General features: G+C 35.0%; 1 protein-coding gene across 1 annotated transcript; it reads left to right on the top strand.

Annotated features, from left to right (window-relative positions):
• Nucleotides 1-502: 502 nt before the first annotated feature.
• LOC144979404 (uncharacterized) lies at nt 503-24,906 on the top strand. The gene is made up of 6 exons (XM_078926050.1): nt 503-552; nt 1,409-1,507; nt 4,592-4,751; nt 7,688-7,764; nt 24,075-24,221; nt 24,646-24,906. Exons 2-6 carry the CDS (start codon nt 1,436-1,438, stop codon nt 24,775-24,777), a joined length of 588 nt encoding a protein of 195 aa, XP_078782176.1. The 5' UTR covers nt 503-552; nt 1,409-1,435; the 3' UTR covers nt 24,778-24,906.
• The last annotated feature ends 763 nt before the right edge of the window (nt 24,907-25,669 follow it).

The raw sequence follows: 25,669 nt of genomic DNA, 5'->3' as shown, positions 1-25,669 counted from the left end.
GAAAAAAAAAGAGAATGAGTTTCGTGGCAAAAAAAAGCAAAAAAAAAACAAAAACCCAAAAACATACAAAACAAAACAAATGTTTTTTTCCTTTATTTTTCAGTCTTCTTCTTCTTCTTCTTCTTCTTCTTCTTCTTCTTCTTCTTCTTCTTCTTCTTCTTCTTCTTCTTCTTCTTCTTCTTCTTCTTATTATTATTATTATTATTATTATTATTATTATTATTATTATTAGTTTCCCAAATCAAAGCGTTGGATGGGGGTGGGGGATTGGTAGTGGTGAAGGGGTAGATGCATGTAATAAGATGAAGGATGCGATCGCAAATTAGATTAACATTAACAGACACCCCAGCTTGATCCATTGAAAAATCAATAATTAACTCATTTTGTTTTCGTACGTACCAGAAGTTCAATCCCTTTCAATTAAGAATTAAAAATTAAAAACAAACAACCCGACAAACATTTTTAAAAATGTCACGTGGTAGAAAATATCCCTTGAGTCCCCCAGTGTAAACATCCTCCTCATGAACAGACCGGACCTTTTATTGCATTGCGGTAAGAGTAAGACAAAAGAAAACAGATGAGTACATTATATATTTTGAACCATTTCTTTTATTCTTTCAAAAGTAATTGTAATATTTGTCTAATAATCAAGTCAAAAGTCAATAAGATAAGATAAAATAACACCGAAATGCCTCATGTGTTCGTTCGTCTTCACTTCTTTTTTTAATCAAAAATCAAAAGCCAATAGTCAACAACATTGCAGTCCAAACAGTTCAGAATAAAGGCAAATTATAATTTCGTAAACAAAGGGAAGTAATACAATAAATTCTTCATTCGTCTATATTTTCAACAGTCATAAACAAAACCTGAATAATAAAACAGCTTCAAAAAAAAAAAAAAAAAAAAAAATGAAACAAACTACAACAACAAAAAATACCGAAAATGGAACGTTTCGGGCTCAAACCCCTTCTTCAGTCAACAATAACAACAGAACACTCAAATGAATGAAAACACAAATTCATCCTACCGTCAATCTGGTAATGTATATATTATTATATATATATTTTAAAAATTGTAATTTATCGTTGTTGGCTGAAAAAGGGTTTTGGGCTCGAAACGTTCCGTGTTTGGTATTTTGAGTTGATCGGTAGATCATCACGTTCAATGAACAAACAGCTATGCAATATATACATATATATGTATATCATATTGCATAGATATTCGTATAATATATGTGTGGATAGTTGAATAACAGTAACCATAACACACACACACACACACACACACACATATATATATATATATATATATATATATATATATATATATATATATATATATATATATAAGGCCAAAATTGAAAACAACATTTCATACAGCCAAACTAGTTTTAATTGATTTCTTTCAGTTGCAACAGATAAAACCCCAACTAACAATGTATCAACTTGCCAGTGTTGCCGTATTGGTAGTGGCCGCCTTTCACTCGTCACCAGTCAATGGCCTTGAGGTAAGGACCGTTACCGTTTTTCAACTATCCAATTCATGAACAACGTATTAAGGGTTTTTTCACAGTATCCCCATGCTTTTGCGCTTCAAAATAATAATAATAATAATAATAATAATAATAATAATAATAATAATAATAATAATAATAACAATAATAATAATAATAATAATAATAATAATAATAATAATAATGATAATAATAATAATAATAATAATAATAATAATATTAAATAATAATAATAATAATAATAATAATAATAATAATAATAATAATAATAATAATAATAATAATAATAATAATAATATTTTAGCGCCTCTCGTCGAAACCTCAAAGCGCTTTTTAAAAAAATAAATTCAACCAAGGTATCAAAACAATTAAGAGCATAAAAGGGCATCAATACATCATCAATATAAATGTCACATACAATACATTTAAAATTCAATTAAGTAAATATTTCCTGAAAAGATGTGTTTTCAGGGCTTTTTGAAAATGTCTATTGAGCTCGAGAATCTCACAGATTGAGGGAGATCATTCCAAATCGTGGGTCCGAATTTCATAAGAGACCTATCACCAAAATACTTAAGTTTAGTTTTAGGAGATGCTAACAATTTTGAATCGTGGGATCTAAGATTTCACAGAGGTATATATATATATATAATATGATAACGATTTACCTAACAGTTTATGCAGAAAAAAAATGCATGTCTAAGTTGTCAAACAAAAACCGAAAAATAATAAATATATAAAAATGAATAAATAAATTACCTTTATTCACCCAATAAGACTGGGATAGCCCAGGCATCGGCCGCAGTGCAGCGCCGCAAATTGAGCTAGAGAGAGGTGACTTGCTCAAGGCCACACAGCGTAGCAGCGGGTGATCGAACTCGGTACCGTTCGGGTACGAAGCAGAGGCCGTAGCGCTGAGCCGTACTGGTCAGTTCTTCATTTTACACCAGTGCCTGCTCCTTAATTTCTTAATTTTATAGAATCAGAGTACCTACTGTAGAAAGGGGGTCCCGATAGCTCAGTTGGTAGAGCACTCTCTTCACCCCGGATGCAGTCGAGATGTTTTCTGCTCCTCCTACCCCCCCCCCCCCCCATCCTGTCCATCCAGCAGTGATTGGGTAGCTGTGTTTGTTAGAGCTGACAGAAAGTACTTTTCGATATCGTCCTAACCTAAGTGTAGCATTCAATACTGTCCGTTCATATTATCAATATTGTCTGCTTCACGCTACAGAAACCGGGATAAACTTCGATTCCATGGGACAGACGACAGTGAGGGTCTGACGTAGAGACGGACACACTTGTTGTGTGGCTATGTGGTCTTGTGGTATGGCACTCGCTTTCGGATCGGAAGGTCCTGGGTTCGGCGCATAGTTGAGTTCTTGGAGTTCTCATCGTACTCAGGTGTAAAATGAGTACCTCTCCGTTATTAACAGCAATGTCTCTGTCGAAATTTTTTTTTTATCGCCTAATAGGCGTCATATTTAGTTCTATATGTTACATGATGATGTCGGTCAGGGACACTTTGTAAAGCGATTTGAGTACGTTTAGTGGATATTGCGCTATAAAAAAGCTCAAGTTTAACCCTCTCCTCACCAGCCATTTTCAGAATTTTCCCCAAAACTTCACACCCACCCAATACAAAAACAGACATTCCCTACTCAAACAAAAAAGTAACAAGCACATTCTATACGTAATAGTGTTCCACAATATGAGATCTATTACAGAATGCCAAGTCTCTATAGCTAGATATAGCAAAAAGAAATGAAATATGGATGAGAAAAGTGACGGTTACATCGTAACAAACGTGATCATTTTCCAATAGATAGAATGCGCCTGGCTAAGGAGTTCACAACATTGCCATCCGGAAGTAAGATAACGGACCAACACATAAAAATACGTGTAACCTTGAACTTTTATAGTCTGGATAATACAGTTAAGTGAGAATTACTCATTAACGTGGATGGCAAAAAAAAAAAAAAAACAATAACAAAAACCCGATTTCACGTCAACTTCAATCTATCTATAGATAGAATGCGCTTGGCCAAGGAGTTCACAACATTGCCATCCGGAAGTATAACGGACCTACACACAAACTATGTGTAACCATGAACTTTTATAGACTGGTTAATACAGTTTAGTGAGAACAACTCACAAACGCGGATGGCAAAAACAATAACAAAGGCCTGAGTGACGTCATCTTCGAACTATCTATAGATAGTTCGACGATGACGTCACTCACGTCTTTGTTATTGTTTTTTTGCCATCCGCGTTTATGAGTAATGCTCACTGAACTGTATTAACCCGACTATAAACGTTCATGGATACACACAGTTTTGTGTGTTGGTCCGTTATACTTCCGGATGGCAATGTTATGAGCTTTTTAGCCAAGCGCATACTATCTATAGATAGTTGGAAGATGACGTCACTCAGGTCTTTGTTATTGTTTTTTTGCCATCCGCGTTTATGAGTAATGCTCACTGAACTGTATTAACCCGACTATAAACGTTCATGGATACACACAGTTTTGTGTGTTGGTCCGTTATACTTCCGGATGGCAATGTTGTGAGCTTCTTAGCCAAGCGCATACTATCTATAGCCTGACTTACAGTTTGACGTCATTTTTTAGTTGTTTTTTTTTCCACCATCTCGTCAGTTGTCGTTAGTAGAGCTCAAGGAAACAAGTGATTCCATTGGTTGACCTATTGAATACAACTCACGATTTGTTTTCATTTGTGGCCAAAGACTTGTATTTTGACGTCATTTTTGGGTCAGTGCCAGGCAATAAAAGTTTATAATGGCGACGTAAGATCAGGGTTAACTCACTCAATCCTAGAGATTTTTGCAAATTTTCAAAACAGGAAAGAAAGTATTAAAAATGAGCATGTACATAGATAGTTTTATTCAACTACCATTAACATGTAAAAACTAAAAACATTAGCTTTGATACTACGCCTATAATTTGTCTCATAAAAATGTAATAAATGGGCATGGGGTAAAAGTAACCCGGGTATACTACGGATAATAGTCGGTATTAGGGTTGAATGAGTTAAGTTTATTTTCCAAATCTGTCATTTTCAGGACGACGAATGTAAGATCCCGACCCAGCCATGCAGGATAAAGTTGACCAATCATGGGGTAGTACATGACATGATAGTATGTCGTTGCCCTGGTGAAGATCATTGCGATGATACCTGGGAGGATCCCGACAGGGTTTTGTCATTAAAAGTCGCCTCAATCAGTGAGTATGAATAAGCAAGTTTGAAATGATGATGATGATGATGATGATGATGATGATGATGATGATGATGATGATGATGATGATGATGATGATGATGATGATGATAATAATAATAATAATAATAATAAAAGTAATAGTAATAATAATAATAATAATAATAATAATAATAATAATAATAATAATAAATATGATGATGATGATGATAATAATGATGATGATGATAATAATAATAATAATAATAATAATAATAATAATAATAATAATAATAATAATAATAATAATAATAATAATAATAATAATAATAATGATAATAATAATAATACGATGAAGAAGAAGAAGGAGAAGAAGAAGAAGAAGAAGAAGAAGAAGAAGAAGAAGAAGAAGAAGAAGAAGAAGAAGAAGAAGAAGAAGAAGAAGAAGAAGAAGAAGAAGAAGATGAAGAAGAAGAAGAAGAAGAAGAAGATGAAGAAGAAGAAGAAGACGAATTAATTATTTCCAATGAAAAAAAACGAGCAAAATTAGTCATTTAATACCGAAGCATGTAGCAGAACTTTTAATTAATTCCCTTTGGGCGAATTTAGCTAAAGACAAAATTAGCAAACTTCAGGTTGCTCAAAATAACGCAGCCAGACTCATTGTGCGCAATAGACAAAAATACCCGTCAGCAACTATCCTTCTCCGTGAGTTACATTGGCTTCCTGTGGATAAAAGAGTTAACTATAAGATTTGTACTGTTGTCTACAATTCCTTGAGCACCCACAGTCCCTCCTTTATTAAAGACCTTCTAAACATATATGTCCACAATAGAAACTTGAGGTCAAGCAATGACCAATCAATCCTTGTCATCAAACCTAAGCCATTGCGTAAAATAGGTGAACAATCTTTTCAATATTCGCCCCCCCCCCCCCCCCCCCCCCCCCCCATTTTTTGAAACTCTCTCCCATCATACGTGAGATGCTCGGATTCGTTGACAACTTTTTCAAATCATGATTAAAGTTTTATCTTTTTACGTCATATTGTTGAAATACTATTATCATATTGTGTTGTTGTTAAATTGAGTTCGTATCACATTTCTATCAAACCTGTCTTACTGTAATATGTTTTGTTTTATATCAATGTAAAGCGCTTAGAGCCTGTGACAACGGGGTAAAGCGCTATATAAATAGCATTTATTATTATTATTATTTTTATATTATTATTATTATTATTATTATTATTATTATTATTATTATTATTATTATTATTAACCATTATTGTTATTATTATTATTATTATTATTATTATTATTATTATTATTATTATTATTATTATTATTATTATTATTATTATTATTATTATTATTATTATTTTTATTATTATTATTAATTGTACAGTATTACCTATTCAAAAGAATAGTTAAATGATGTTTGTTATAAATGCATCATCATTGCTGCTTCTGATATATCTTGGAAGGGAGTTCTGGATACTTGATGCCGAATACTCAAACGCATGCTCACCGATTTTGCGAGTCACTTTTTGGCTTCACGAGAATGTTTCATTTGTGTATCCATGAAGATCAGAATTTGCTGAATATAGAGAACAATACGACAGATCTTGTAGTCTATAGATAGTTCAAAGATGACGTCACTCAGGTGTTTGTTATTGTTTTTTTGCCATCCGCGTTTATGAGTAATGCTTACTGAACTGTATTAACCAGACTATAAACGTTCATGGATACACACAGTTTTGTGTGTTGGTCAGTTATACTTCCGGATGGCAATGTTATGAGCTTCTTAGCCAAGCGCATACTATCTATAGATAGAAGAACCTTGACATCACTCAGGTCTTTGTTATTGTCTGCCATTTCTGTGAGTAGCTCTCACTAAATTGCATAATTCAAACTATTATTCTCACCAAACTGTGTAAGGGTCTAGACCAAGAAGCTTATAATATGTTCATATTATAAGCTTCTTGGTCTAGACACAGTAGGACACATGCCGTTACGGAGAGAACGTCATCCTGGTTTTTGCGCATGCGTCTCTTGTCCTCGCTTCCAGTGAAGTGTCTCATGCCGCTTTCAAGACAGCCCATCGCCATTTTAAATTCTCCAGTAACGACAAATTGTGCAACAGACGAATACAACACGTTATTTCAACTAACAATATTATACATTTCTAAACTATCTTCATCATTATATAAATTAGCAATAGTGTTTTAATATTATATTAAATTCTATTTTCGACACTTGTTTACGACCATACTACGTTGAAAATACCGGTTCTCGTCCGATCATCGAAGTCAAGAAACGTCAGGCGTGGTTAGTACTTAGAAGGGTGACCGCTTATATGACAAGACACACCTCAATTACTGATGATAAAGGTTTTAGAAAGTTTGTTTCAGATTTTTCTATTTTAGGTCCAATCTTTTACAGTAGCAAAAAAGAATGCTGCTGGTTCCATTCTTATATAAGAAATACATTTTTCTTCATCATTAAGACCTTCATCAAGGAGATGATGAAATTCTCCAAACATGTTTCGTCTTTGAAATATCGAGTGAACCCAATAACGCCTTCGATAAAAACGTCTTCTTTTCATCCAATACAATAACATGAGTTTGATCACTCCGTCCATGTTGGTGGAATATCAAAACCTGAACACACATTCGATGCACCGTGCTACAGACTGCCAACTTAACGAGAGAAAAACGGGATTCACTGTGTTCAGACCTCACTGCACGTTGAGGTGACTACAACGTTACGGCAGCCACTGTGTCTAAGCTCTTAGAGGGTTCTTGTGTCAGGCTATAAGTTAACGATGACTTCGCTCAGAGTCGTCATGAATTGTCCTACATGTTAAGTGTTGTTGTTAGATTGAGACACGGTATAAAGCGATATGGACACATAATTTACCAAATTTTGCGCCATATAAATGTCGAACAACTTTTGATCTTTCATTTAGATTCCTTCGTGTACCCTCTCGTAAAATTGTGTAAGTCACAGATGCCCACTAAAGTGTGTACTCCGGAGGACAGTTACGTAAGTAAATGATTAATTATCGAAGAGCAGAGTACCGTCAACTGGGGAAACTTTGCCCAAAGGGGAAACTTTGCCTAAAGGGGAAACTTTGCCTAAAGAGGAAACTTTGCCTAAGGGGGAAACTTTGCCTCTTGAATTTTGGGCCAATGAGAGATTGTTTAGTTTTGCGGCAATTATTTCCATTGATAACAATTCAAGTCTTTTCACTCACACAACACTTACTTCTACCCCATGCCTATTTATTACATTTTTCTGACACAAATTATAGGCGTAGGATCAAAGCTATTGTTTTTAGTTTTTGCATATTAATGGTAGTTGAAGTAACATATCTATAACATGCTCATTTTCAATACATTTTTTCCTATTGTGAAAAGTAGCAAAAATCTCTAGGCAGGATTGAGTGAGTTAATGTGTATAGTAACTAACTGCAACATAGCTGAGGTTATTCAAAATGCCCCAAATTCACAAAGGCAAAGTTTCCCTTCGAGGCAAAGTTACGGCACTGAAGTAGACTAGTGGTCCCGAAAAGTTAGTTGTTACAGCACGTATTTCACGCGCAAAAAGGGGGGGGGGGGGGGGGAAAACAAAGCCTGCAAAGTCGATATTTCTTCTGACTCCTTGTTTCCCAAGCAATAACTTGGTAGCTTGATTTGGAAGATCTGGAAGAAAGTACTTTTTGCGACAGACTAGCGTCCAATCCAAAGTTGTTTTTTTTTTTTTTGCGAGCAATAGGAACAAAATGGTGAGTTCAAAAAATGGTTCCAATCTCAACGGAAGTGTATATGGTGCTGATCGAAGCTCGCAGAAATATACACCAATGTGAAATTGAATGTAATCTTCAATTTAGTATACGAAAACAGATAAAATGGACGTTTCGGGTTTCCCCATTTATCAACAAAACAGGATGAAATCGGAGTGCAAAATCACTCTTCGACATGGTGGGATGTATGTACTTGATCATATGGTGTCGGGGTGATGGCATTAAAAAAAATATACCAATCTTTTGGCAAATTTTCAACAAAAACTAATGACCTTCATGTTCTACCCTCTTATTTTAAAAAATAAAACAAAAAATAAATAAAATTGAGCTTTATATAGCGCAATATCCACTAAATGTGCTCAAAGCGCTTTACAAGGGGTCCCTGGTCAACAGCAACATTTAACTTGTAGGACGGGACATGACGCCTGTTAGGCGATATTACAATTTATCGGACAAAGACAACGCTAATAACGACCAGGTACTCATTTTACACCTGAGTACGATGAGAGAATGTGAGTAAAGAGCCTTTTCCAAGGACTCAACTATGCGCCGAGCGCGAGGCTCGAACCCAGGACCTTCCGATCCGAAAGCGAGTGTCATAGCACAAGACTACATAGCCGCACAGTCTTACCAACATTGTTCCATAGTGTGTCGCCATAGAGAGATTTTACTGGGGATTTTGTTATAACATTACACACTTGAGAATCAAAATGTTATGAGAAATTTGATGTTAAAAATTTATAATTTGGATTATTATTCAAAATACACATACCTTATCAAAAAAATCTTTCAATGGTGACTTAATACATGATCTCTGTGATAACTTGAAATTTTCAGACAGTTTCATTGAATAGATTATGAGTAATAATTTTTAAATTTTAATTAAAAAAAAAATATATATGAGTAACGTTTGACACAGTAGGTATCCCATACCCTCAGAAAATTGTCATAGTGAGAAAATAGCAAAATAGCTTTCCGTTATTCACTCTTTTCTTACTACCTGTTCCCTTTTCAACTGTGTTTTTTGTGTGTGCCTTTATGGTCTATTTTAAGAATTTGAACTTCCCTGATATTATATCTAAAATAATAAAATATTGTTTTCCACCAAAACTTCAAAATCAATTTTCTGAAGAATTTTCCTAATAATTAGACCCAAACCTCCCCTTAACAACGCCACTACCACATTATCTCATTCGTCTGTAGTGTTTCATTCATTCTGTTTTGTTGATAAAGGGTAAACCCAAAACGTCCATTTTATCTGTTTTCAAATATCATTAAATTGAAGCTTACATTCAATTTCACTTTGTTATTTATTTCCGTGCAAAGTACGAGGTCAGAGGAACACATGTGGTCTTATAGTTACCAGTATGACACTCGCTTTCGGATCGGTAAGTCCTGGTTCGAGCCTCGCTCGGCGCATAGTTGAGGCCTTGGAAAAGGCTCTTTACTAACATTCTCTTTGGTGTAAAATGAGTACCTGGCCGTCAACATCGTTGTCTCTGTCGGAAAAAAAAATTTGTAATATATATTACGTGTTGCCGTTGGTCAGGGTCCCGTTGTCAAGCGCTTTGAGTACATTTAGTGGATGGCTGCCTCTATTCTCACCGCCCCCCCCCCCCCCCCCCCCCCGGCCGATTGGATTACCGAAAAAAACGTCGCCGGCTTTTTGCGATTTGGATTTGATTGTTTTGTTTTTTTTTTTAATTGTGCAACTTGTGACAAGAAACTTAACAAATTACTGCATTACAACTTTTGGATTAAACATATAACAATTGTGGACTACTTTTTATACTATTATGAAGACTAACATCCCGGGGGTGAGAATAGTCACTTCGTTATTGGATATTGCGGTAGATAAAAACTCTAGTTTTTTTGTGTCTTTTTTTTTTTTTTTTTGTTAAAAAAAATATTGTCCCGATAGCTCAGTTGGTAGAACACTCGCTTCACAATTAAAGGGACAGAGATCGATCTCCGGTGCAGTCGAGATTTTTTCTGACCTCCATGTCCACCCAGCATTGATTGGGCAGCTGGGTGTGATAGATCTGGCGGAAAGTACTATCCAAAAGGATAGCAAGCAATTATTATTTTCCGTTTCATGCTATAGAAATCGGGATAAACTTCGGGTCTATTGAGCTCTCAAACTGAACTTTTATATAGAGCAACATCCACTAAACTTTTTGAAAGCACTTTACAAGAAGTCCCTGGCCAACAGCAACATTTAACATGTAAGACGGGACATGACGCCTGTTAAGCGATATTACACCTTTTTTTTTTTTGGACAGAGGCCTTGCTGTTAACGGACAGGTACTCATTTGACACCTGAGTATGTACGGTGAGAAAATGTGATTAACGAGCCTTCTCCAATGACTCAACTATGCGCCGAGCAAGGCTCGAACCCAGGACCTTGGGATCCGAAAGCGAGTGTTATACCACTAGACCACATAGCCGCACAACTTCGGCGCTATGGGCGTATGACTCTGAAGGACTACTACTGTATCCTGTACTGCAAGTGTCTTTTGTTTCGGTGTTGCTGCTTGGGGTGGGAATTATAAACAGTATGAAGTCATGAAAATAAATAGAAAAATAAAGCATTGCTCATCAAATTTTATATAATTATGAAGGGATAATTTTGAAAATTTCCACAAAGATTTTGTTAACGTTAAACTCAACTATAACACCAACTATACCCATTGTACACCCCGGGATTACTTTTATCCACGCCTATTTATTACATTTTTCTGAGACAAATTATAGACGTAATCAAAGCTAATGTTCTTAACTTTTAACATGTTAATGGTAGTTGAGTAAAACTATCTATGTACATGCTCATTTTTAAAACATTTTTTTTTTCCAATTTTGAAATGTAGCAACAATTTCTAGAATTGAGTGAGTTAAGATTAACAAAATTCCGAGACACATGGCCCATCCTCTGTACAACGAAATGACAATAAGCCAACGGGGCAAAATGCACACGGCAATGATAAATATATTCTAAGATATTTATATTATCAGCAATACAATTTTTTAAATGGTTTTAATTACGTGAAGTTTGAAAGATACTAAAGAAATGTAAAAATGTGTATGAAAGGTGCTAGACAAAGCAAGAAAGAAAAACACAGAAAGTACATAAAAATAGGGAGTAGTGCGGCTAAATATGGTCTTATAGTATGACACTCGCTTTCGGATCGGAAGGTCCTGGGTTCAGGCTTCGTTCGGCGCAGAGTTGAGTCCGTTGAAAAGACTCTTTACTCACATTCTCTCAACGTACTACTCAGATGTAAAATGATTACCTGGCAGTTAACCGAGTTGTTTCTGTTGAAAACAAATGTAGTTGTGTGTAGTTGCCTCACAGGCAAGACGTGTTTTTGTTGTTGTGACATTTCTCTTCAATTTTTACCGATTTCAAGGATTTACACGTCTTATTTCAATTCAATTTTTATTCAAGGACTTTTGTTCAACACGTAAGATACCATTGTGATATTGCTTTAATTATATTTTTATCGAAATTGTTTCGGACTTTTTTTACAATGTTTCACCAAGACCCCGCCATTTTTACTCGTTCTCACAATCAATTTTTACTGTCGGCTGTCGTTGGACTTTTATTCACACCCTGCGCTTTTATTGTTTACAAGTTGAAAACACACACTCCTACCTCAAACGTGAACACCATTACAATCAACAAAAGATTGTTTGTAAACGTGGTGGTCGACGTAAACAACATGTTATTGAAACGACAGCCCTGCGACGTCCAATGAACTGTCATCGTTCAACTCGACCACCACAGACGTTAACAAAAATATTGACAAATGACACAAGACCAAGTCATGGAAATCATAACATTTGTATTGGCCATATAAACGCACAGTCATCGAGAAACAAGACATTCGATATAATTGATATCATAGATCAACACGATATCGATATTCTATATATAACTGAATCATGCTTGCGTCAGTTCGGTGATGAACCTATAATGAAAGAAATGACACCTCCCGGCTACAAGATGGAATCGTTCCCAAGAAATGGACGATCAAGAGGGGGGATCGCCATCATATACAAACAAGCTCTTTCGTCTAAAATACAAAACAGGCCAATTTCGTTCAAAAGTTTTGAGTGTGTCCAAACCACATTGACCAACCCTCAAATTTCATTTTTTTAATCACTTGTATCTACAGACCACCCCCAATCAAAAAGAACAAACTGAGACAGAATGATTTTGCTGACGACTTTTCTGATTCTTTTATCAAAAGACACATCAAATAAGCGAAAACTTTTTATCGGCGATTTTAATATTCAGTTTAATGTTGATAAGAATAGTCTCGTTAAAATTATAAAAAATATGCTGAATGAACATGGCCTGACTCAGTTAGTGACCTCTCCAACTCAAAGATCGGGACCCATCTTGGACTGGTTCATCACTGATACACCCTCGCTTGTTGAATCAATTAAAAACATCGAAAAAGAATTTTCAGACCACAATCTGATTCTGGCAACTCTCAAATGCATCAAAGAGAAAACAAAGAAAGCCAAGATAGTGTCTAGGGATACTAATAGAATATACATTAGTTCCTTAAAAAATAATCTGTCAGAGGAACTAGGAAGAATGGATATACCATCAGCACAGAAAACGAACGACGTACTGCGCAACGTCATCGACAGGCATTCGCCAAAGACAACGAGAGTAATCAATTCCAGGAAACCGTCCCCTTGGTTTAACCAGAGTGAAAAAATTGCCAAAAGGGAAAAGAGGAATGCGGAGGCATCGTGGAGAAAATCCGGCCTTGAGATTGACCGACTGATATATATATATATATATATATATATATATATATATATATATATATATATATATATATATATATATATATATATATATATATATATATACATATATATATATAAATTATATATACTAGTAAAAAGCCCGCAATTTCGCGGGGAATGAACTATTTCTATTCGATATTATACCCACCATTGGTACATCCTCTGTTGATTTTTATGTGTGGCCCACATGAAGTGTAAGCCGCTATAGCCTCTGACCCGTGACACAGCAACATATAGTTGTCCGTGTATGAAAACAGGTTGTGGTAATAAAATCAACTGCGAAAATAAACCTGAAGTAGCAGACGTGAGCAGAGTTGAAAGACGATCCTGGGATCGAGAACTGACCTTACAGTACAGTACTCTGGTGATCATGTTTGGTGGCGTTTGGCACCGTTTTTATGCACCTCCACTGACTTTAAATTATAAAAGGAAATCAAATTATCTGTTTATCTATCTGTAAAAAATACATTTCTAATTTTCAAATCTTTCATTAGAGTTGTGCGCCATATAATTTTTTTTTATTGACTCAAATGGCACAATGTTCTCCACAAGGCTAGACTATATTTAAGAAAGGATTTTCAATTCCATTGTATTTATCTTCCAACAACATTCTACATGTTTTTATATTTCACTTTCTAAACTGCATTACACAGTTCCTCCCCGCCTCCCCTCTTTCACTGAATTAATTGCGCACCTTTTAGAAATGTCTAGCATTCTGTTTTAATTCGTGCTTCCTTACAAAGGAGCATACTAATTTCCTGCCAACCAATGTTTTGTTTATTCATCTTAACTACGCCACTACCACATTATCTCATTCATCTTTGGTGTTTCATTCATCCTGTTTTGTTGATAAAGGGGAAACCCGAAACGTTCATTTGATCTGTTTTTGTAATTAAATTGAAGCTTACATTCAATTTCACATGATTATTTATTTCTTCGAGCTTCGAGCAGCAACATTTACATTGAGTGAATACATTATACTGGGGATGTAGGAGCTTCCGGAATGTCTCCCCTTTACTTTACTTATGGAAAAACAAACATCCTAGCACCTTTACTAAGACTTATGACTAACCCTAATAGAAAAAAAATATACTCCGATATCGAACTAACCCTAATAAAAAAATGATGACAAATTGAATAAATAAACGTCTGACAAACGAACAACGGTGAAAATACAAATTTAAAGAATACTGGGGATGTAGGAGCTTTCGGAATGTCTCCCCTTTACTTAACTTATGGAAAAACAAACACCCTAGCGCCTTTAATAAGACTTATGACCAGCGGCGTGGCATGCTTACGGTATAAAGTGGTGCCAGATGAAAATGACTTACACATGCTACATGTGTAAATATAAAAGAAAGAAAAAAAAACTTACATACTTGTAAAGTAAATTTGCATGGTGATGTTTCTATCTATTCCTGCAAATCTTTTCAATAGTTTGTTTATATAAATCACAAACGAATATATTGATTGGAGTTTGGACACCGAGGGAAATGGCTAAAGGGACACATGCAGACATTGAATGTCAATCAAACAAAGGGTAATTTCAAAACTTACAAAGCGTAAGAATGTAAACAGCCCATGGCCTATTAAAAGAGTACTGTAGTTACGACATGAAACAGCCCCATTCCACTTCGGAAATCAAACATGACACCATACAAGATCTCTCTCTCTCTCTCTCTCTCTCTCTCTCTCTATCTATCTATCTACCTATCTGTGTGTGTGTGTGTGTGTGTGTATGTGAGATGAACGCGCGCGCACGCACACACACACACACACACACACACAAAGTCAAACACGCATATTCACGCGAAGATCATGCATTTAGCATATAGCATCACTATCAAGAAATGTTTGACTTAACTCGTTCACATTCCTTCATATCAATTTTTGCAGCAATAATAATAATAATATAATAATAATAATAATAATAATAATAATAATAATAAATAATAATAATAATGATGATGATGATGATGATGATGATGATGATGATGATGATGATGATGATGATGATGATGATGATGATGATGATGATGATGATGATGATGATGATGATGATGATAATAATAATAATAATAATAATAATAATAATAATAAATTAATATATACAATAATCACGACACAGAGAGAGAAACAAATGAACTTGTTAATAATCGTGATTTCGATAATAATAAAGATGGTCGAAGTTACCATACTATGACTAGGACGTAAATGACCAACATTAGCTATTTTTCCCCAGTCCAACAGAGTTGGAGCAAAAATCTCTCGGCACCTGAGGCGGGTTTTTTTCTCGTATGTGAAGATGGTAAAAATTCGAGCCAGGTATTCAATGTGGCAACATTATAGTACATTATAGTAATAGCCTTAAATGGAGCCAGCAAAGATCCGCTCCTTGGAATCGTTTGAGTGGGTAAATCCAGTCACTCGCTCAGCCATAGTACACAGTCGCTGACGACAGTCATCAACGGACTGTGTGGAATCGGGAGAAAGCGTGGATAGAAGGCGTTGTGACAGAAAGGGAGTCTGTTTCGCACTGTTGATAAAAGGCGATATATACCATTTCTCAGTTTTATATAATATTTTAAAAAATGCTGTTATCCATTTTTAAAACATTGATGTGGTGCCAGGCACCATTTGAACCAATAGAGCCACGCCCCTGCTTATGACTAACCTCTCGAGCTAACCCTAATAGAAAAAAAAAACAACTCAACACACACACATGTATACACCACACACACAACACACACACACACACACACACAAACACACACACACATAAATATACACGCAATTAGAACAGACTACTATATAACAACACTGATCACCGCTAAATTAACAACACAACGGAAGTAATAATAATACTTGATGTCATAAATAGATGACGCAAACTGACAACTTTTTACAGTGACAAAATTGGTTGATTTTGGGACTGTTTAGTGTCGTCGGTACGTATTTTATGATATCTGTGTGACTCAACGAACATTCAAACTGACTTTAAATTATAAAAGGAAATCAAGTTATCTGTTTATCTACCTGTAAAAAATACATTTCTAATTTTCAAATCTTTCAGTAGAGTTGTGCACCGTATCAATTTTTTTATTGACTCAAATAAGCACAATGTTCTCCACAATGCTAATATTTTTTAAAGAAAGGATATATATATATATATATATATATATATATATATATATATATATATATATATATATATATATATATATATATATATATATATATAAAAGCACCTTCAAAATATCAAAAAGAAACTACTATAACACGAAACTATCATCAGTGAGGGACACTAAGAAATTTTTCTCTGTTTCAAAGAAACTTTTAGGGGAAGAAAAGGGCATGTGTGTACCCACTAATATCTCGGTAGAAAAATAGCCGGATGCATTTTAAGATTTCCTTTCGTGAAAAATATCGAAAATTCGGAACAATTTGGACCTCTTGCAAAATGAAGATATAAATTCCCACCCTTTTTCGGGTTCACAGGGACTCTCTTGTTTTAAAGAGACAACTGAAGAAGAGATTTCTAAAATAATTTGTTCATCTCCCTCGAAGTCATGTGATTTAGATCGTTTACCAACTAATATGATTGAAAGTGTGTGTGAGGAGTTGCGTGGTTGTTTTGAATGCACTGACTGGAATGTTTTTATCGAATCATGTGATAGTGTGGATGAGCTGAATGACTGTGTGAGTGAGTATTTAAAATTCTGTGAACAGCTAGTGTCTTGTAAAAAAAGAAATAAAATATTATCCTAACAACAAGCCATGGGTAACAAAAGATCTAAAACTTTTATTGAACCAAAAGAAAACTCTCTTTACTAGTGGAAACGTTTGTTTTTGTTTTTTATGTTTTTAAGGGTTTTACGGCGCTTGCAACACATTAAGGTCATATCAGCGCCAGTAAAAAGGAAGTAACTGGGATAGTAAAAAGTTCTAGAATTACAATTAAAGCATCCAAGAATAGGGCGACAAAGGGGAATTGGTTCAAATAGGAAACAGATGTAGATTCCAAGAGCACACTATCATTGTACTTAGTTTGAGATCACCTAAAAGTCTCATCCAGACACAAGCACAGGTCCCCACCAAGAGGAATACACTCAAATGTCTACAAATCATATGTTAAAAATGAAAAGAGTGACAGTACATAACAGAGATGATTTACAAGGAAAAAAATATCATCTCCCAAAACTATAACTACACATTCGACTGTTTCCCCCTCAGCCAAGGACTCCGACCAAGGTCAGGACTAAACCAAGCAATCTCACTCCAAGACAAAGACAGAAAGCAATTGGAAAACATATAAGAGGGGATAGAAGACACAGCAAGTACCTCCCTGCCCGCTATGGGAGGTAGGAACCCCACCCAGACTAGTGGAAACAAAAAAGATCTGAAAACAAAACAAAAAGAGATAAAGAGAGTAATATCTAGTTGTAGAGACAAGTACAAAAATAAAATTGAAAAATGCTTTTCTTCTGGGAATATACGGGACACGTGGCGGGGGCTTAAAACTGCTGTTAACTATAATCCAAAGCCCACGATTATATCAGAAGATATCGAAATTGACACTCTGAATAAATTTTATTCACGTTTCGACACAGCAAACAAATTTGATATTGAAAATGAAAAACATAAATTAGACAGGGCTTTGGAAGATGAAATGACTATTGAGGTCAAAGAAGAAAAAACGAGATTCGTATTTTCGAAACTAAACGAGAGGAAGACTGCTGGGCCGGATGGATTGAAAGGAAAATTATTAAAAGAATGTGCCCATCAGCTTTCCCCCATTTATACACATATTTTTAACTGGTCCCTCCAATGCGTTTCGATCCCTGAAATTTGGAAAACTTCAAAAATTATTCCTGATCCAAAAAAAGAAAAACTTGAATCTATGAACGATCTCAGAACTGTTGCACTGACTTCAATAGTCATGAAATCTTTAGAAAAACTTGTTCTTGTTAAAATTAGGAACCAGTTTATGCCATTGAGTGATAGTCATCAATTTGCTTACAAACCAGGACGTGGCGTAGAGGATGCCATTTTGCTGTTTACAAACAACATCTACAGGCATCTGGATCACGCTAAGAGCTATTGCAGATTGCTTTTTGCAGATTTTTCTTCAGCGTTGAATACAATGCAACCTCAGTTGGTTGTTCAAAAACTGACTAGTCTGAATTTAAAGAAGTATATAATTGCTTGGGTGCTCGAATTTCTTACGGATAGAGCACAATATGTTCAATTAGGACAAAACATATCTTCCTGTATAACTACAAATATTGGTGCTCCTCATGGTTGTGTATTGTCCCCTGTATTATTCACAATATACACGAATGACTGTAGAAGTCAAAACCTGAGTGTCCCTTTAATAAAGTTTGCAGATGACACCGCTCTTCAAGGCCTCATAACAAATGGCAACGAAGTGGCTTATAGGCAAGAAATTGATAGATTTGTGTCTTGGTGTGATGCCCACCACCTAGAGCTTAACATAAGCAAGACAAAGGAGCTAGTGATTGACTTTAGGAGAGCGAAGGAACCGATAGAACCGTTAAAATTAAAGGACCAATTCGTCCAGCGAGGTCCTCACTACAAATACCTTGGTGTAACAATTGATGACAGGCTCAAGTGGGATGAAAACTTGAAAATAATTCGGCATAAGATGTGCAGACGTACATATTTTTTATCAAAACTCTCTCAGTTTGGAATAGATAAAACCCCCTGCACATTATTTTATAGGGCAGTAATCGAAAGTGTTTTGTCATTTTGTATAACAGCTTGGGGAGGCAATTGCTTAGCAGTGGAAAGGAACAAAATAAATTCAAATATTTAAAAAATCCATTAAACGCTATATAAATGATGTTGACGATGTAGATCTTTTATACGAGAAATTTTGTATAAATAAAATAACTAAAATATTAAATGACCAGTATTATCCACTAAGACCATCAGTTATTATGTCAGAAAGAAGTGGTCGCCCTTTCTCTATTTCAACGAAAACAGAGAGACACCGAAAATCTTTTCTGCCGTCCAGTATTAGGCTTTATAACAACAAGCAATAATCATTTTATATAATTATTTCGCATTTTTACTTTTTAAAAATGTAAATATGAATTTATTAATTTATTTGTTTTGCAATCTTTTCAATTTTCAATTTATAGTTACAGTTTTAACTATTTTACAGTGTTGAATTTATTCATATTATAAAGCGCAGCTCTGGTTATGGAGCTGTTCCTTTTTTTTATATATACGGAGTATCTATTCGTCCTTCAGGTCGTATTCTTAAAGTGTCTAGCCGACCTTCAGTGCTTATGCAAATGAGGTAGGCGTGCAATACGCACCAGGCAATTGACGGAAAGGCCGTTTTTTATTTTTGTAAACCATCGTCTCAAAACGGTATTATGTCGGAACGAACCACATGCTTAAAAGCCGAATTTGATGTTAAACTGGTCAAAAATATAAATTGTTGGCATTCGCAACATAAAATATGGCCGCCATTCTCCTCAATAAATCATATAAACTCAAAACAAATCTAATATTTCTGGCTATAAAATAAATTTTCATTTTATCAAACCCGACTTAATACCGTTTTGAGGCGAATGTTCACATTTGTCACCGTATTTTTATATGTATTAAATTCAAGGTTATTGCCCTCCAATAAATCGCATTGTTATTACAGTGACCTATATATGTTACTGCTTCCGTGGCTTTTTGTGTGCACCCATGTTATCTATGTAATTAACTGGAATTACAAAATCGGAGTTTTCAGTCCTTCACGCCTTCACTTTTTTAACGACTGTTGAAACATAAGCATCGTTACGAGTATGAGTAGAAAAAAAAGCATATTATTCTCTCTCTCTCTGTCATATTTTCCCCCTTTTATCTATAATTTCTTCTCTCCCTCCATCTGTCTCTTCCTTTGTATTTTCCTCTCTTTATCTTGCTATCATCCTCTTTCATTTCTTCACACACACACACACACACACACACACACACACACACACACACACACTCTCTCTCTCTCGATCGTTCTCGCTCTGTGTGTCTTTCTTTCCCTCTGTATTTCTCTTTCTCTCACATACTCTCTTCTCTTTCTCTCGCTCTCTATCTATCTATCTCTCCTAATTTCTTCCTCTTTTATTTTCTTAAAAACCTTTCTCTCTCTTTATCTATCTCTCAATTTTATCCCCTCCCCCCTCCCTCTTTCTTTCTTGACTTCTGTCACATTTCTTTCTCCTTGTCTCTCATTCTTCTTCCTATCTCTAATGTTCCCTATGTCGGGTTGTCTCTCGCTCCTTTTAAGTCTATTCCTCTATTTCTCTCTCTCTCTATCTATCTATTGATCTATCCTTTTTTATGTCTGAGTGGTCTCAAACGCGTTTCGTCTGGGATATGGTGTCACCTTCTCTGATCCATTATTGTTTTTAAAAAAGGAAAAGAAAAGAAAAAAAATAACAAAAGGGGACAACGACACAGATTACACCGCACCCCGCGACTGCAACATCATAAATTATAACCCCCTTAAAAAAACACACACTTCCTGGCCGCCTGTACAACTTAAGAGTTGCCAACCACAGAAGAATTAAAATACATTCGGAAGACCTAAAAAGTTTTCGTCGTGAGCTTGCTATGGTAATGAATCGAGATATTGAGTCGGTGGTCGTGGTGGGAATCATGGAGGTAGAGAGAGAAGAAGAAGAAGAAGAAGAAGAAGAAGAAGAAGAAGAAGAAGAAGAAGAAGAAGAAGAAGAAGAAGAAGAAGAAGATCACGAAAGAGAGGAATAGACAGAGAAGGAGCAGTGACAACCCGACAGAGGAAACAAAGAAAAGTGTGAAATAAGGAAGAAGGTTCGAGCCTCACTTGACGAATAGTTGAGTCCACTCTTACCGTACTCAGGTTTAAAATAAGTACCAGGCCGTTAACTGCGTTGTTCTGTCTGAAAAAATGTAATATCGCCTAACAGACATCATGTAGGATGTTAAGTGTTGCTGTGACACCCTGTGAAGCGCTTTGAGACTTCGAGCGGATATTGCGCTATATAAAAACTCTCGTTAGTATTTGTGACAATGGTAGAAATTGCAGTGATGTTGTTCTTGTTTCGACGATGATGAAATGATGGTAGTAGTATAGTGGTGGTGTCACTGATCTAATGGTTGGTATAATGCTATTGTAGTGATATTGATTGTGATGTTGATATTTATGATATTGTGCAAATGATGGTGGTAGCGATTCTGATGTTAATGATTATGTTGTAAAAATGCTTGTGGTAATGATGATGATGGTTTTAAAATTGATGTGGATCGACGTGCACTTATTTTCAGGTCTGATAACCCATTTCCTTATGGGCTCATTATTGTAATGGAAATCTCAAAAAAATGACGCAAAATATTGTCCATTATACAACAATGTTAAACTAGGCCCATAAGTGGGTTCGGATGTCAGACCTGCGTGTTTGTGGATGCTTTGTTAACTTACAATGCAGCACAAATCCCTTTCGAAATGGTATTCTTTTTTCCACTATAACACAATAAGTCGAATGATTGGCAGGTCTGTATCACTGCGTACATAGACACACGTTAGTTGTAAAAATATCTATTGAAATACCACCTTGAATGGTGATAAGCCAAATTACACATCTGGAAAACAACATTTGCATACAAAGTAGTTTGAGTAAAGAATTATTGAGAAAAATCGTGGATTTATTTTTCTTATATATCAAGCTTTTTATGTATATATTTCCGTCTTTTTATTTTATAATTTTAAACTAAAGTTAGGAATTTGTTTTTGGTCTGTAATCGTAACTTTATCAGACTTATTAGACCCCTACCCAGATCAAAACAACAACCCCAACACCCCTGACAACATTACCCCTTGTTCTGAGTTTAAGAACATAGGCAAGTTATTGTTCTTAGGCCGAACTGGGTTTTAATGTTCCGTATCATTCTATTTCACCCAGTTTCAACCCGTAGACATTCTACATCCCAGCCCGTTGATATTCTAACTTCTCGTCAGGGCAAAAGTGGATACCAAATACTTAATAGTATTAGCTAACGAACGAAGTACTGAAAATATTGAGGACTTGGTATCTGTGTCCTTTATTAATCTTTAATATATTGACATCGTCTATGGAGATAAGTTTAAATGCAAAGTTCTGCTTTCGACTTTGGAATTAATTTGCGTGTTGTAAATCCGCCAAATTCCATTCCGTCTATACATTTACCTCGTTTATTGCCAATTTGATAACGCATTGAATTCTCCATGAATTAAATCTATCATTATGTTATACAGCTAGTCTAGTCAAGACAGTACAACTTATAACAAAATTTTCTGAGGTATCGACATCGTTCAAAAATTTTGGCTAAATTCAAGCCATTATTGATGGCACTCACTGAATTATCAAGATTATAACATTTTTTATAAAACTGCTTCTTAAGATTAAGAGATACATAACTTTGATGTTTTTTGCGCTGCTTATACTATTATGACTAATATATATAATATTTTTGACAAATTTAATACTAGTCATTTAAAACAAATAGTTACTGAGTGCTTACCCACTATTATAGATTGAAAAAAATGTAAAAAAGGCAAAACACACATACACACACACAAATCAAACAAATAAACACACAAAAGCAGGAAAATACCAAAAACACAAACAACAAAACAAAACAAAACAAATAAAACAACAACAACAACAACAACCCCCCCCCCAAAAAAAAAAAAAAAAACAACAAAAAAAAAAAAAACAAACAAAACAAACAAAAAAAAATAAACAAAGAAAACCTGACGAATCTTCCTCTGTGCCCAGCCAACCCAAACTCTCGAGCAGTATTTGAATGGAATACTTGCCAATAGGCGAACACGAAAATAGTTCCTTATAAGAAATCAATCACCATTCTGGAATAAAAATCATATCCCAGAAGGAGAAAAAAAAAAAAAAAAAAAAAAAAAAGCCCACGAAATTAACACATACACAAACACACACACCTCAATCACACATACACACTCAACTGATTATTTGACTCACAAACAGAGGAGGTGGGGTTTGTCAAACATTTAAGACGATACGGATATATCATGTAATTACGTGGATTCGAATCCAGCTCAGTAAAAACAAAACAGAATATTGCCCAGCTTTAGTCTGAAGGACGAATAGCGCAAGCAACACTATTTGTCCTTACGTACGGCAATGGCGGTTGATGATATTCGACCTTAAGGACGAATAGGGCTACCTTTTTTATATATACATCCTATTTCCATTGTATTTTGATCTTATTGTGTAAATTATAACACGTCTGTACAAAAAATTTCCTTTGCACAGAGCTTGTGTTTTACACGAGAATGAGCGCTGTATGAATGTGTATTATTATTATTATTATTATTATTATTATTATTATTATTATTATTATTATTATTATTATTATTATTATTATTATTATTATTATTATCATTATTATTATTATTATTATTATCATTATTATTATCATTATTATTATTATTATTATTATTATTATTATTATTATTATTATTATTATTATTATTATTATTATTATTATTGTTATTATTATTATTACTATTATTATTATTATTATTATTTACAAAGGGTGACAAGTAAAAAACTTCGTCCATTTAACATTATAGTTAAACCCGGATAAACTCCGGCTCCATGGTTCTTAGAGCTCTAAAAATATTTTCTTTTCTTTCTCCCGTCTTGTACAGGCCTTCAAAGTAAAGGGACCCCTGTTCCAACCCCGAGAAATTGTGGATCAGAAGTGTCGCTGTCAACCTGGAGACTCAATGATAGTCGTATCTAGAGAAACTAGCAATTCACACATATACCACGCATTCATGTGTCAAGGGGTTATGGTAAGGGTCAGGTTTATTCTTCTTGGTCTTGTTGTTGTTGTTGTTCTTCTTCTTCTTTTTTCTTGTTGTTGTTGTTGTTTTGTTGTTGTTGTTGTTGTTCTTCTTCTTCTTCTTCTTCTTCTTCTTCTTCTTCTTCTTCTTCTTCTTCTTCTTCTTCTTCTTCTTCTTCTTCTTCTTCTCCTCCTCCTCCTTATTCTTCTTCTTGTTCTTCTTGTTCTTCTTCTTCGTCATCATCATTATCACCATCTTTCTTAGTCTTCTTCCTCTAATTTTTTTATCCTCATCTTTCCTTCAATTTCTTAGTAATCCTGTACATGCACATAAAGAGAAAAGCGGGATATTCCAGATTTCTTTTATTTTTTCTTAAAAATAAGTCTGATTAAAATTTTTGAGCACTAATTACTCCTTTTATATTATATTTCAGAGAGAATGTATGCATGGAATGGGAACATCTTGCGCGGAAGTTAAGTTCGGTAGCACCTATTACACATGCAAATGTCGGGACGGGCTGAGTTGTAGAGGTGGTAGATGTAATAAGTTCTTAGCTGCCGTCTGAAATAAAAGTGATTTAAGTGGGCTCCGACAACCTTGTCGTCTTGTCTGTGCCGCCTCTGACATGATAATATTTGACTTGTAACGAATACCTACAGAAAAACAGGCGACAGTAAACGTTATAGAATGCTCATGCGTTTTTGTTTGTTTAATTTGATTTGTTGTGAGTTTGTGTGTGTGTATGTGTGTCTGTGTGAGTGTGTGTGTGTGTGTGTGTGTGACGAAAAGCTAATTAACTGTTGAAATATTCAAAGATGTGACGTTTAAAATGGATCCGTTCAAGGATAAATATTCAAGTAATTTAATCGGTATTAATTCGGCGGTGTGTGGAGGAGGTGGACGGGGGGGAGGAGGAGTAGGAGGAAGAAAAGGGGAAAAAAACAAAGAAGAAGAAGAAGAAGAAGAAGAAGAAGAAGAAGAAGAAGAAGAAGAAGAAGAAGAAGAAGAAGAAGAAGAAGAAGTTTGTTTTTGTTTTTGAGGGTTTTACGGCGCTTGCAACACATTAAGGTCATATCAGCGCCAGTAAAAAGGAAGAAATAGGACAGTAAAAAGTTATAGAATTCAATTAAAGCACCCAAGAAAAGGTAAGACAAAGGGAAATTTGTTCAAATAGGAAACAGATGTAGATTCCAAGTACTTTGTTTGAGATCACCTAAAAGTCTCATCCAGACATAAGCACAGGTCACCACTAAGAGGTATACACTGAAATGTTAACAAATCAAACATAACATGTAAATAAAAATAATACAGTACATAACAGAGAGATGATTTACAAGGAAAAAAATATCATCTCCCAAAGCAATAACTATACATTCGGCTGTTTCCCTCTCAGCCAAGGACTCCGACCAAGGTTAGGACAAAACCAAGCAATCTCACTCCAAGACAAAAGACAGCAA

Source organism: Berghia stephanieae, chromosome 9 (assembly GCF_034508935.2).
Source record: "Berghia stephanieae isolate SIO BIC M18660-M18661 chromosome 9, UCSD_Bste_1.3, whole genome shotgun sequence".
NCBI classification, from domain to species: domain Eukaryota; kingdom Metazoa; phylum Mollusca; class Gastropoda; order Nudibranchia; family Aeolidiidae; genus Berghia; species Berghia stephanieae.
The sequence above is the reverse complement of the archived record's forward strand: the minus strand, read 5'-3'. Positions and strand labels throughout refer to the sequence as shown.

Coding starts and splice junctions, on each gene's coding strand:
- LOC144979404 (XM_078926050.1), top strand. CDS start 1,436: ATGTATCAACTTGCCAGTGTTGCCGTATTGGTAGTGGCCGCCTTTCAC. Junction 1,508..4,591: donor CACCAGTCAATGGCCTTGAG/GTAAGGACCGTT, acceptor TGTCATTTTCAG/GACGACGAATGTAAGATCCC. Junction 7,765..24,074: donor GTACTCCGGAGGACAGTTAC/GTAAGTAAATGA, acceptor CGTCTTGTACAG/GCCTTCAAAGTAAAGGGACC.